Source organism: Otolemur garnettii, unplaced genomic scaffold (assembly GCF_000181295.1).
Source record: "Otolemur garnettii isolate 467f Iridium unplaced genomic scaffold, OtoGar3 scaffold00034, whole genome shotgun sequence".
Classification (NCBI taxonomy): Eukaryota; Metazoa; Chordata; class Mammalia; order Primates; family Galagidae; genus Otolemur; species Otolemur garnettii.
The window spans coordinates 8,566,803-8,580,626 of record NW_003852429.1 but is presented as its reverse complement, the minus strand read 5'-3'; the positions used below and the strand labels follow the sequence as shown (position 1 = coordinate 8,580,626).

Sequence of the window (13,824 nt, the reverse complement as noted above, 5' to 3'; positions counted from 1 at the left end):
AAAATAAAAATTCACTAGGTTCAAATATTTAAAAAGCAAACTAGACACGCTAAAAGTTTAATCCGTGATCCACTGTTTACTTGCTGTCAAATGCTTTGGGGCCATTTTTTCCACTGTAATTGTCTTCCGATGTAGCATCCCTGTGAAGAGCCAGGAACAGACAATGGTGTCAAATGCTGCAAGGCCATGGCGAAGGCCATGGTCCTCAGACCCTTGCCTAAGGCTCTGCATCACACAGCATAGCGGACCAAAGTGTCCCTGCTGCTGACTCTGGGCTCATTCACTGTGCAGGCTTCACCAAACCCCTCCATTTCTTCACCTACTTCACCATTTCGCAACCAGTATTAGATGCTTTTTAGATACCACACACAACTCTCAAGGAATGCAATTATATATATGTGTGTGTGTGTATATATATATATATATGTATATGTGTATACCAAGGAACATATACCAAGCCAACTCTCTAGGAACACAATTTAGTGGAGGATAACAGGCAAGTAAACATGCAATAACAATGCAGACACAGCCACCACAGGGACCTTCCAGGGTGGAGCAGTCCAGCTTCAGGGGACAGAGAAAACTTTGTGGAAAAGGTAACATCATGGACAAAGAGCAGCTGGCCAAGGAACGCGATAGTTGGTGGAACAGCATGAGAAAGGCAGGAAGAGCTGATGGGAAAGGCCCTAGAAGGCTGAAATGAAGAGCAAGATGGGCCAAGAGGGACAGGTGACCCCAGATGAATCCAGGCCTCTAGGTCCTTCTCTGCCCTGGATGCCTCTCTCTGAGAGACTGGCAATTTAGAAGACTGCCCCTGAGTACAGTACAGAACTCAATTTTAAATGAGAGGAATCTTCTTTTAAGAGCTACTTGCCATCACGGTATCTGTTGACTTCAACAGCATGAGGGTAAGCTGATTAATACCTAACTTTAGAAAACTTGCCACAAACTATGTGGAAGAAGGCAAAGGACACACCAGGTCTGCAGACAAGAGGTTTCTATCCAGCTGAAATATCAGGCTCCTGGGTGGTATATGAAATATAACTCCACATATAGAAAACTGATGAATGGAACTCAGCAATGAAGAAGTTATGTCTAGTGAATAAGCCGACACAATGTCCTCATAAGAAGTTACTATAGTGCCTAGGCGACAAAGAAAAGGATGCTGAACACCTGAAGAAGCTGAACCTGGCTGTCACCCTGAGTTCATAGGCAAGTCACTGGCACTTGCTGACCCTTAACTTCCTTATGCACTCAAGAAATAGTTGCTATGGTTGTGTCCAATGCTTCTAAAATTCATCATTCTTGCAGATTATTATAATCAAAAGTACTTTACCACCAAAGGCAAGGATCTAAATAACTTTTACAAATCACAGAATTGTGTTGTCTGAGAAAAAAAGTATGGATCCTCAAACTGTCTTAAATTAAAAAAAAAAAAATTTACAGTTAAGTTCATGTACCCTTAAAGAGTTGACAAATCATGCATACCCAAATATAAAGATAATTAAAATTTTAAGATAAGCACTTAGTTGATTTTTTTTAAAGAAAAGAGAAAATTAGAAAATTTAATATAACTAACGAAGGCAATGTTTCAGGTTTGCTCACTTCCTTTTCCGGTGGTTTCATTTCCCTTTTTAGGTTTAAACACTCCTAATATGTAAATTAATTCACTAAAGACTTCCAAAGTCCTTTCTGCTAAGACGTGTGGGAATCTTTATGCAAAAGAAATTATTTCTAGACTTTCATGTAATAGAAAAGGGGTCTTGTCAAAAAAGCTAAAGTGCATAAACGTATACAGCAAAACAGAAGCAAATCAAGAATCCTATTTTTAAAAATAAAGAAATGTCTGAGAGTAAAAAGTGGATATTCTATGCTTTTAGCAACTTGGTAGTAAAGAGATTTTGTTTAGAAGTACCTCACAAGCCTAACAGATGATATTATCTCTATTTAACTGTGCAGAAACTAAGCAGGAACAAAAGGTTCATTGCTACACAATGCCACACAGCTTAGAAAGAAAAGAAACTAGACTTTAAACCCCACTCTATTCAGTATCAATTCTCCTTCTCTTTCTTTTTTGTTCTTTTTTTTTCCTCCTCCTCTTTCTATAGATGATGCAGACTTTAAGCATCAAAGTAAGTAAATCAAAGAAACATTCCCCTTTTTATATGATTCTCTTAAATAAATGCCATCATCTCAAGGGGAGCTTATGCTAAACATGACTTCGTAAACAAATCATTTGTGAAAGAGAAAAACCACATCCAGGGTAAAGTCACAAGATGAAAAAATATATTTCAGAGAGAACTTCCTGAAAGAGCAAAGTAGTGACTACAGTCGACTGAGTACCAACTCCCAGACCAAGCGTTCCATTTGAAACAACTTTTAAAGCAACACGAGAGCTGAAAACTACTGAAAAATGTTCATCTCTAATACAGCCTTTTAACGGACAGGAGGTAAGCAGCATTTAACTAACTTCATCATAGATTGTTATCAGAAACAATGCTTTACTTACTAAATTCAAAATCATTTTAATATACATTACTGACACTGTTGGTAGAGGACCTTGAAATAGGTTATGTGATCATCTTTCTACATTATTAATATGGCTTTGGATTTATTTTCAGTATTTTTTATATTAATAGTAAATGTAACTTTTTTCAATTTAAAGAGTGATATGATGAATCCTAAGTATATTTAGGAGTCTTCATCATAAGATTTCAATTACATTTTTCATGAAATATAAGTGTATTTCACAAAATATAATTTCATGAAGATAAACTGCAAGCCACAGATTATCATGGACACCTAAAGCATTTAAAACGATGACTTGAAAGTCAAATCACTTTTCGATCTTTATCCAAAAATTTCTGTGTTTACAGAGTACAACTATTATGCCTTTAAAACACAAGCATTACAGTATTTTTTCAAATGTAAGAAATACAAGTATTAGTGAAAAATAAGCTACATAAAAACAGTTTGAGCATAGTGAGGGAATTACAGAGTTTATGAGACAAAAGTCAGAAGATGAAGATCGGAGAAGGGAGCCTGATTCAAGAAAAAATTCACAAAATTTCATTTACATTACAACTGCTATTATTTAAAAATTCATTCAGGGTTAAAAATACAATTTAAGCCTCCTTAAGGAGTTACGTATTCTCCTTTGTATGGCACTAGAGATATAATTTTTCTATGCAGTACTTCCTTATTTGATAGACATTAATATATAGAATTCTACTCCAAAATCATATTTAACTTAAATATTTGAAATATAGTTTAAGAAGGAAGGAAGGAGAAAAATAAAACTTCTATCTTGTGCTTGTCCATAGCAATTACTCAAATTAATTCTTAATTGTCAAAGGTGCCACTGACCAGGCTGCAGGCCTCCCCCACAGTTCCCACTAAAGAGAGATTCAGGGCTGAATTCAAGACAGTCCACTCGAAGAAGTGACATTTTGAAGGAAACTTTTCATCCACCTCCAAATTTTAAGGAGATACCACAAGGTTCCATCCTTGTGGCAGTGAGTCTATTTTTAAAGCCTCTGTTGTTGGCTCCATCAGGGATGAGGGAAGTTTTGCACTGGGGTTTTGCCATGCTTACAATCATAACTAATCTCTTTTTTTATCTGGAATGGATTCCCAGCTGGTGATGGAAATTTGTTGATTTACACGTACATATCAAGTTACTGTGACTTCTTGTGAATTAATATTTACTTGTCTTACATATTTCTTTTTTAAATTAATTCTAAAATTTAAAGCATATTTAAGCTTCTACACCTAGGCAGAGTGAGGGTATCAAAGTCAACATGCTGGCAATAGCTTATTTTTGAAGTTGCTTTCTGTGCATTGGCACCAGACCAGCTCAAATCGACTTCTAGGACACTGGTAAACAAGATCTGGAAGATGCACCATTAGGGGTTCCCAAGTGTGCCTTAAAAAGTAGTTCATCGACTGTCCCAACAGCCAACGTCTTGATCTGCAGACCATGACACAAAACACTCCTGCTTGTAAATTATCACAATTTAAAAGAGAACATAAGATAACATTACAAAGTGTTTACCACTCAAAAAAAAAAAAAATGACCAAATAAGCAAGTCTTTACTGGCAAACTAGAGAAGAGATGCTGTAGGTCATTATCAAACCTTCAGTTATCAATCAATTCCATAAACATTTATTAAGTAATGCTACATGCTCAGTAGGCAGTGGGGATATAGCTATAAAAAGGAAACATTCCTGTTCTCCATGAGAATCACTGTGTTCAGTAATTAACCAGTTGTATGGCTCCTCTATTAGTTTTCTAGATCTATTTCTATCTATATATTTTGCATATTAAAATTATATTTAATGAGTAAAAATACATTTAGACATTACTAATTAATCATTTAGACATTACGAATCTGATTTCAAATTATTTAAACAAAATGAAGATGATAACAAGTGACAAGTGACTTTATAATATTTAAACTTCAGAATGGCCTTTCCCAGTTAGCCCAAATCAAAGAATGTTTATTACAGGAACCGCTGCAACCCAATTTCACACTATAGAGAAAAATATAAAATGAAAAGTTATTATTTTGGAAAGAAATGAAGTGTCCGGGAAAGAGAAAATGAATGAACCTGCCAGTTCACTGTGACATCCAGGACCATTTTAATAGATTAGTACAAATTAGTAATCATCTCTAAGGAATGTATTCCTTAATAAATACTAAGACATACACACAGAGTCTACAACATAAAATGCTCTCTGACAGCCACACTGAGTGTAATGCTAAGCACTTATTTTTCAACCAAAGGTTTTATTGCTTATTATTTTTTCTAATTATTTTTAGAGTTTCTAAGTATCATGCCCGGGGACAAGCTTTAAGATGACCACCCTAAACAGTCAAGATCAACCTGTCCCTTCTAACGACTCACATCCAGAAGAGTTTAAAATCGCAGCCCTTGTCTTTTACAGTTGTATATTCATAATTGGATTATTGGTTAATGTCACTGCATTATGGGTTTTCAGTTGTACCACCAAGAAGAGAACCACCGTGACCATCTATATGATGAATGTGGCATTACTGGACTTAATATTTATAATGAGTTTGCCTTTTCGAATGTTTTATTATGCAAAAGGTGAATGGCCATTTGGAGAATACTTCTGCCAGATTCTTGGAGCTCTCACGGTATTTTATCCAAGTATTGCTCTATGGCTTCTAGCTTTTATTAGCGCTGACAGATACATGGCCATTGTACAGCCCAAGTATGCTAAAGAACTTAAAAACACCTGCAAGGCGGTGCTGGCATGCGTGGGAGTCTGGATAATGACCCTAACAACCACCATCCCTCTACTACTGCTCTATGAAGACCCAGACAAAGCCTCCACTCCTGCCACCTGCCTAAAGATTTCTGACATCATCCACCTAAAAACCGTTAACGTGTTGAATTTCACCCGACTGGTATTTTTTTTCTTGATTCCTTTGTTCATCATGATTGGGTGCTACTTGGTCATTATTCATAGCCTTCTTCATGGCAGGACATCTAAACTGAAGCCAAAAGTCAAGGAGAAGTCTATAAGGATCATCATCACACTCCTGGTGCAGGTGCTCATCTGCTTTATGCCCTTCCATATCTGTTTTGTTTTCCTAATGCTGTCCAGTGAAGAGAGTAGTTATAACCCGTGGGGAGCCTTTACCACATTTCTCATGAACCTCAGCACCTGTCTGGACGTGATTCTCTACTACATTGTTTCAAAACAATTTCAGGCTCGAGTCATTAGTGTCATGCTATACCGCAATTACCTTCGGAGTGTGCGCAGAAAAAGTTTCCGATCTGGTAGTTTACGGTCACTAAGCAACATGAACAGTGAAATGTTATGAAGAATAGTAATTGATACCTTTTTTCCTTCAATCTCTTTAAAATTTCACTTTACTAACTACTCTAGGGTGAATGAATATGTTAATATTATCAGGTAACTTTTCTCCTGAAAAAAATAAACTTTACAAACTCTTGTGGGATCTTATTGGTAACAATATTTTGAGTGTTCTAATAAATGCATTATTTTTATTTATTTTTTTTTGAGACAGAGCCTCAAGCTGTCCCCCTGGGTAGAGTGCCATGGCATTACAGCTCACAGCAACCTCCAACTCCTGGGCTCAAGGAAGTCTCCTGCCTCTGCCTCCCAAATAGCTGAGACTACAGGTGCCCGCCACAATGCCCAGCTATTTTTTGGTTGTAGCCATCATTGTTGTTTGGAGGGCCTGGGCTGGATTCGAACCCACCAGCTCAGGTATATGTGGCTGGCACCTTAGCTGCTTGAGCCACAGGCGCTGAGCCCATTATTTTTATTTTTAAAGCTGGCATAAAACATTTTCATAAATTATTAGGGAAAAAGGCTCAGCGCCTGTAGCTCAAGAGGCTAAGGTGCCAGCCACATCATCCAGAGGTGGTGGGTTCGAATCCAGCCCGGGCCTGCCAAACAACAATGACAACTACAACCAAAATAGCCAGGCGTTGTGGCAGGCACCTGTAGTCCCAGCTACCTGGGAAGCTGAGGCAAGAGACTCGCTTGAGTTAGAGGTTGCTGTGAGCTGTGACGCCACAGCAATCTACCCAGGGCGACAGCTTGAGGCTCTGTCTCAAAAAATAAAAAAAAATTATTAGGGAAAAAACACCCAATTTGTGTTTCAAATTCAACCCTATCTACATAGATTATTGACTTAACTTTTGGGATTTAATTCTTTGTGCAAATGACTCATGTATGTTAATCAAGTCAATAGCAGGGAAGAATTCAGTTACTGTACAAAATACTTTGATTCAATTTTTTATCTAGATGTTCCTGTAGGTCTAATTTACACTTAGAATTTGAGTTCTAAATCCAGTATTTTATATTCTAAATACCAAACTTCCAGGATTCCTGCACAAGAAACTATGTTCAATTCATTACTGTTATTTGCTGCAAAGCAAAATTAATAGGACCAAGAATCCAGGGAGGCCTATAACAAAGGCCATCCCCATCAGCTCTCCCCTCCTTGAATTCATTCTTTTGAAAACAAACTACAGGCTCAGCACCTATATAGTTCAGCGGCTAAGGCGTCAGCCACATACACCAGGGCTGGCAGGTTCGAACCCAGCCCAGGCCTGCTAAACAATGACAACTACAACAAAAAAATAGTCAGGCATTGTGCTGGGTGCCTGTACTGTGTCTCAACTTGGGAAGCTGAGATAAGAGATCGCTTAAGCCCAAGAGTTTGAGGTTGCTGTGAGCTGTGATGCCTCAGCAGTCTGCTGAGGGTGACATACTTTAACTCTGTCTCAAAAAAGAAAAAAAAGAAAACATGCTACAGTCATTCAATGAACAGTGAGAGCCCATTATTTACCAAAAACTAATGATGGAAACCTAACCTGAGATCCGATTTCTACCCAATAATCCGAGTTCATTCCTATCACCCGAGGTTTCTACTATATGGTGAAATACCATTCTCCAATACAAATAGTTTAGTTTGCTTTACTTATGCGATTAACTATCTCATTACCAAAGAGGTTAACTGATTTTTCTTCCAGGCCGTATGTCATAGTATAAACAGCACTGTTCAGGAACCTTGGATTGTTATCTTGGCCTTGCCATTTAATTTCTCTTAGTACAGCAGCAAACAAAGTAACTTCTCCATCTAAAAGGAAAGGAACTGAACTATAACCCATAAATCCCCTAATATTCTTAGTACTATGGAAGTAAAATAAATGATTCCACTGTAACATCCTCTCTCCTGTATTACTCTCAACATGACCATCTCCTAATGAGACTTAGAAACAAATATGTGTACTGGTTATAAATGGATTTCTAGAATTAGCATGTATAAATTCACATTCTTTTAAAAAAGAAAAAGTAAAAAACACACAGGAGTCTAATGAGAAAATCACCTTTTTGCACTAGAAGATCCCTTAGATAATCTACTAGTCTAATTCTTCTGTTTGAAATATAAAGAAATTGAGGTCCAAAAAAGGTATGCAACTCGCTCAGCTAAAGAACCAGAACTAGAAACTAAATTTAGGCTCGGCACCTATAGCTCAACCGGCTAAGGCGCCAGCCACGTACACCTAAGGTGGCGGGTTTGAATCCCCAGCCCGGACCCGCCAAACAACAATGACGGCTGCAACCAAAAAATAGCCAGGCATTGTGGCGGGTGCCTGTGGTCCCAGCTACTTGGGAGGCTGAGGCAGGAGACTCGCTTGAGCCCAGGAGTTGGAGGTTGCTGTGAGCTGTAATGCCACGGCACTTTGTCCAGGGGGACAGCTTGAGGTTCTGTCTCAAAAAAAAAAAAAAAAAGAAACTAAATTTAGCTCCTCTTTTATGTCAACATTCATTTTTCAATAATAAAAAGCAAACATCTTAACAGAATGTAAACATTTGCATAAGTACATAAGGTTAAGAAGTCAGGGTGCTACTGAGATGTGCTTTCTCAACAAAGAAAAAAAAAACACTGAAGTTTTTAGTTTGAATAATTAAGATACTTTAATATCTTTAACAAATAACTATTTCTAAAACAAGAGAAATAACCTTTATATCTGTATTGTATCTGTATCTGATACATAGGCTATGGCACACATGTATACAGTCAGAGCCCACTTTCAACTGTATAGATCAACATACTCTTAAATTTAATAGACAGTAAGTTCTCTACAATAGCTTTTCTTGGTAAGAGTCTAATCTAAGAGTCCAAAAAAGACTGTTGATGTGAAATTAACAAAGTGAAATACGTCATGGTTGTCACAATAAAACTGTAAATAATCTAAATTATAATTTAATTATAGATAATTAAAAAGTTAGTTTTAAAATAATTCATTTAGCATTATAATCAAATATATTTTAATATGATACATAAACATTTAAAATCCCATTGTATTCTGGAGGGGTTTGATTCTGGAAAACAATGTAACATCTACACATAAATACTAACAATTAAAAAATAATAACCATATAAGGACAGATGTGTGACAGGCGTAGGTTACTAGAAATGCCTAACATATATAACTTTTAATGATGGAGCTATCTTTAACTTTTAAAACCTAATGCTTATATTTTCTGAATGTAAATAATACTCATGAGCTTCTATCATATGTCAGGTACAATTTCTACGCGAAACACTAAAAAAAGAGACGAACAGGTCCAAGAGGCAATGGCCTTCCCTTTATAGACTGGGGCTATGCTGTAATCACAATTAGCCCTTCAACATTACTGAGTGTAAGGTAATGAGTACATAAAGTCAAACTTGGTTCTCCTTCAAAGAGTGTATGTGACATAAAAGGCGCAGATAATGACAACTCAATGTAATAAATAACTAACGGGGATATTAATAAATTTGTTATAGTATGTAGAGAAAGGAAATTAATCCTGCCAAAGGGCAAGAGGGAACAGAAAACAAGCCAAGCAGGCATGAGAGTTCAAATTCACAGCATATTAAGAGAGGTAAATGATTGATGATGGCTGGTCATCAGTCGAGGGCTTTGAACGGAAAAAAGAGCCAGGGGAGGTGGTAACACCTGTAATCCCGGCTACTTAGGAAGCTGAGGCCGGAGAATCAATTGAGCTCAGGAGTTCATGGCCAGCCAGGGTGACATAGTGAGACCCCAAATCATTTATAGATAGACAAGGAAGGGAAGGAAACGAAGAAAACTAACACATAGAAGCATTGTGTGCTTACTGTTAGGAGCTTAGGAAAGGGAACTTTAGAGAAGTAACCTGATAAAGATTTCACATAACTAATGAGTGGCAGTGCTAGAATCTCAAATCTGGTCTGATGACAAAGACCATGACATTCCCACTATTCAAGACCACCTTGATGGTATCCTGACCTTTACTCTGATGGAAATGAGAATTTAAAAGTTTTTAAAAGGAGCACTGGCATGACCAAGCCTGTATTTTAGAAAGATAACTTATAACAGATTGTATGGAATGCTTTGAAATTAATAGAGAGACTACTTAAAGAAAATTACTATAACTAACTAGGTGAGAAAATACTAGATTGAGATAATGACAACAGACATAAAGAAGGGATGAATGAATAAATTATTCAGGACTTCAAGTTAGTAAGACGCAGTGCCCTACCCCACTGATAAGGGAAAGATTTCTATATTGTACGACTGAGCAGAAGAAAATGTCATTAACTACAATTAAGAGGTACAGAAGGAGGAGAGAAGAGAGTAGAGAGAACAGAGGTGATAAGAGCTTCCAAACATGAGGAATTCTCTTTGAGCCTAGATATCACTAAGAAATAATGACTGTAGAAAGATCAGGAGATGCTAGTATGCGGTGCAAAGAGAGAGTAGGGAAACAACAGATGTCCACTGTGGTTGAGGTCATGGCAGTGGACCAGATAACTCAAAGAAACCACTTGGAGCAAACTTGAGAAACAGATGCACACAGGAATGAAGGTCAAAAAGGATCAAGAGAGAGCAATATGTTGAGACTCAAGAGAGCAGGTTATTTCATGAAATAAGGAAAGGTTAAAAACATTTAATGTGCTACTGAAAAGTTAAACAGAATGACCAGTGCCTTTAAAAATTAGGTGGCTGCCAGTCACCTTTATGAGAAAAGTTTCAATAGCAGTGAAATTAAAAAGCAACTGAGAATTAAATAGGAAGTGAAAAACTGCAGAGAGTGCAGATAACTTTGGCACTGATAAGAAAGAAAAAGAGTAAGATGTTATATCAAAAATACTATGGCTGGGCAAAGTGGCTTACACCTATAATCCTGGCATTACGGGAGGCTGAGGCAGGAGGAACACTTAAGCCCTGGAGATTGAGGCTGCACTCTAGCTCTGGTAAAAGAAAGAAACCCTATCTCCAAAAAAAAAAAAAAATAAAGAAAGAAAGAAAAGAGAAGACAAAAGAGGAGAGGGGAGAAACACAGAAACACATCATGACTAGTTGTAAAGCATACTGATTTTTAAAATGAATAGTTTCCTCTCTTGAGGTTTTGAAGCTTTGCTACCATTAATAAAAGATACATTTACAAAATGCAAAGTTTATATCTTGAAGATTTATGTTCCAAGAAATTTTGATTGAGAAAGCCTCAAGATATTAAAAAGTCACACTACACATTGTAATGTTCTAAGACTTAAAGAAGAAAAATATACCTGCATTAACATTCATATTGTCTCTCAAAAGAGATATTTTAACTTTAGAATGTATTCAAGTTTGCAACTCTCACTACAAACTGAGATTTAAATTAGGTAAATGACTTCCCTCTTTAAGAACAAGTAAAAATACTCTCATCATCTTTAAACTGAATCAATCTTCTTTCTATGTACCAGTTAATGATTCCATATTGAAAAAAATGAATGTTCTGCTGTCATTTAATTCTATATACACAAAAAGTGTCACCAGATGAGAGGACAATGTAAATAAGAATTAAAGTTATGTTACTATCCACCCTCAAAATTTATTCAAACACATGACACACACATACCTTCCATAACTCAATCGGCCTTACTGAGAACCAAAAAGAACTGGCCTGGATGAGATGTAGCAACACTGCTTCTTGCCTGAATCAATATGGAATCCTACCTGATGACTATGCCATTTTCTACAATAACAGAACAGTCAACTTAAACTTTGCAGTGTAATTACAATTATAACCCCTGAAACTAAACAAAAACTGTATGACAATTATGACATAAAACTTTACCTGTCTCCTATCAAATATTATTAAAAATCATCCATTATTAAAATAGCTAAAGATCAACATTCAAGTATATTCATTACAACTATAATTTAGTCAATCCCACAAATGGCAACTATACTATAACCATTACCAATGTAAGTCTGCAGCTATTAGAATGCTAATTATATTTTTAAAATAGAGATCAAATCAAGATACATCTAATAGCCTAATAGATCTCAAACACATATATCTAAAATCAAATGAAGACTGGAAGTTAGTACACACAAAATTTTAAATATCTGATATTTCCCACTATCTCATCTCCCAAATATAGTCCCAGATACTTAATTCAGATGTGTTTAAGGTCACTTGTATATGCTAACAACTCCACTCCTAGATACCAGTTATTTCATACCCTAACAAATAGTTTTTTTAAAATCCATATCAGAATATGAAAGTCTAAACACTCTGAGTAAGGCTGGCCATTGTAGGTTCTCTACACAGTCATCACCCATAGGCTGACTTCATTTTATGTTTGGTGGAAGTATATAAACAATATCAGCTTTAAAAAAATCATTCCTCAGAAGTTTAACTTCATGTAAATTTAGTTTGTTGCCTAATGTAATTAAATGTATATATTTTTATTTAATAGTTCATAAAATTACACAAATTTCATTACAAAAACATAAAACTAATTCTTAATTCTATCTTCAATAGCAGAATAGGAAATTTACTAAAAATTCTCTAAAACATGAAATTTCAAACCTTAAAAAAACTTGATTCTGTTCCAAGAACATAATAAAAATATAGGCAAACATACTGGATTTTTCTTACTTATAAAATCAATTTTACTATATCTAAGAGTTGAAAATAGTTTTTTACTGACTTTCACATCTAAAAACACTTTAAATCACATTTAAATATTTTTAAATTAACTTAATCTTTAACAGCTACTTACAATCCAGAAGGCAAATTACTGGCTGCAGTGATACCAAAGGAATATTGGATCACTTCAACAAGGATCAAGTCAAAAAAAGCTGACAAAATCCAGGAACCCAGCAAAAAGGACTAAAAGATAAAAACAGGGAAAAAATTATAGAGATGAGTCTCCTAAAAATAAAGTAACATTTACTCAAAAACAGCTCAGTTATATACAGGTTTTAAGAGTTATCTGTTTCTATTAAAACAGACTTCAAAATTAAGGAGTAAATCCATATCATATTGTTCAAATGTATTAACTTCCATAATTTCTGAGTATGCTAAAGAAATGGTCCATAGCAAGAAATATTTTTAACAAGCAATACATATGACTAAGCAAAAGAAGTAATTTTAATTTTATTAAAGTTTTAATTATTTTTATAATTGGGCTTGGTGCCCATAGCTTAGTGGTTATGGTACCAGCCACATACACCAGGGCTGCGGATTCAAACCCAGCCTGGGCCTGGTAAACAACAATGACAATTACAACAAAAAAAAAGCCAGGCATTGTGATGGGTACCTATAGTCCTGGAAGGCTGAAGCAAAAGAATAGCTTCAGCCTCCAAGTTTGAGGTTACTGTGAGCTGTGATACCATGGCACTCTACCAAGAGCAACACAATGAGACTTTTTTTTTTAATATCTAGTCACACCTAATATTATCTATTATCATTATTATTATGCTAGTGGCTTAAATTTTTAAATTTTCTTTGGTTAATGTGCATGTTTCAAAACAGATACAGGATCAAGTAATTAAAAAGATAACTGTAAATAATAACACCATGTTTAACAAAATAAAACTCATTTAAACAAAATTTTCCCCTTACCTAAGTAGCAAAAGCAGAACACAAAAAAACTTACTGCAAATTTTCTGCTTCCATATCTTCTCTCAAATATCCTAAAATTATAAATAAGCAGACTACTGCAGAAAGTGTCTTTCAAATCAAGGCAAATTATTCTTCCACATATCAACCTCCAAATCTAGATGAAGATTAAAAAAGAACAAGAAATAAGAGTAAGATTTGTTCAGGTCTCTTCCTTAGCAAATTTATTATGCTTACTTTACATACCTATCTTTAATATTCTAATTTAAGCAAAAGCACAATGCACACACAAAAGGAAAACTAAAATGTATGTTCTCTGAGAAATCAGCTCAACTTTCTCATACTAAACATTCTTTCCAACAGCAGCACAAAGGGTACTTAAAATT

The 13,824-nt window shown here is 35.6% G+C and overlaps 2 protein-coding genes across 2 annotated transcripts in view; one reads left to right on the top strand and one right to left on the bottom strand.

The window, feature by feature from the left end:
* Positions 1-13,824, bottom strand: part of UBAC2 (UBA domain containing 2) — a 173,821-nt gene that overhangs the window by 124,571 nt on the left and 35,426 nt on the right. The window contains exons 3-4 of the mRNA XM_003789594.3: positions 13,476-13,595; positions 12,597-12,706 (exon numbers count right to left, since the gene is read on the bottom strand). Of these exons, the coding sequence (XP_003789642.1) occupies positions 12,597-12,706; positions 13,476-13,595 (230 nt within the window). The remainder of the gene's footprint in view (positions 1-12,596; positions 12,707-13,475; positions 13,596-13,824) is intronic.
* Positions 2,342-6,049, top strand: GPR18 (G protein-coupled receptor 18). The gene is made up of 2 exons (XM_023513090.1): positions 2,342-2,450; positions 4,824-6,049. The coding sequence occupies exon 2, from the start codon at positions 4,860-4,862 to the stop codon at positions 5,853-5,855; it is 996 nt and encodes a 331-aa protein (XP_023368858.1). The 5' UTR covers positions 2,342-2,450; positions 4,824-4,859; the 3' UTR covers positions 5,856-6,049.

Bases quoted from the DNA above. Each gene is read 5' to 3' on its own strand.
- GPR18 (XM_023513090.1), top strand. From the start codon at position 4,860: ATGACCACCCTAAACAGTCAAGATCAACCTGTCCCTTCTAACGACTCA.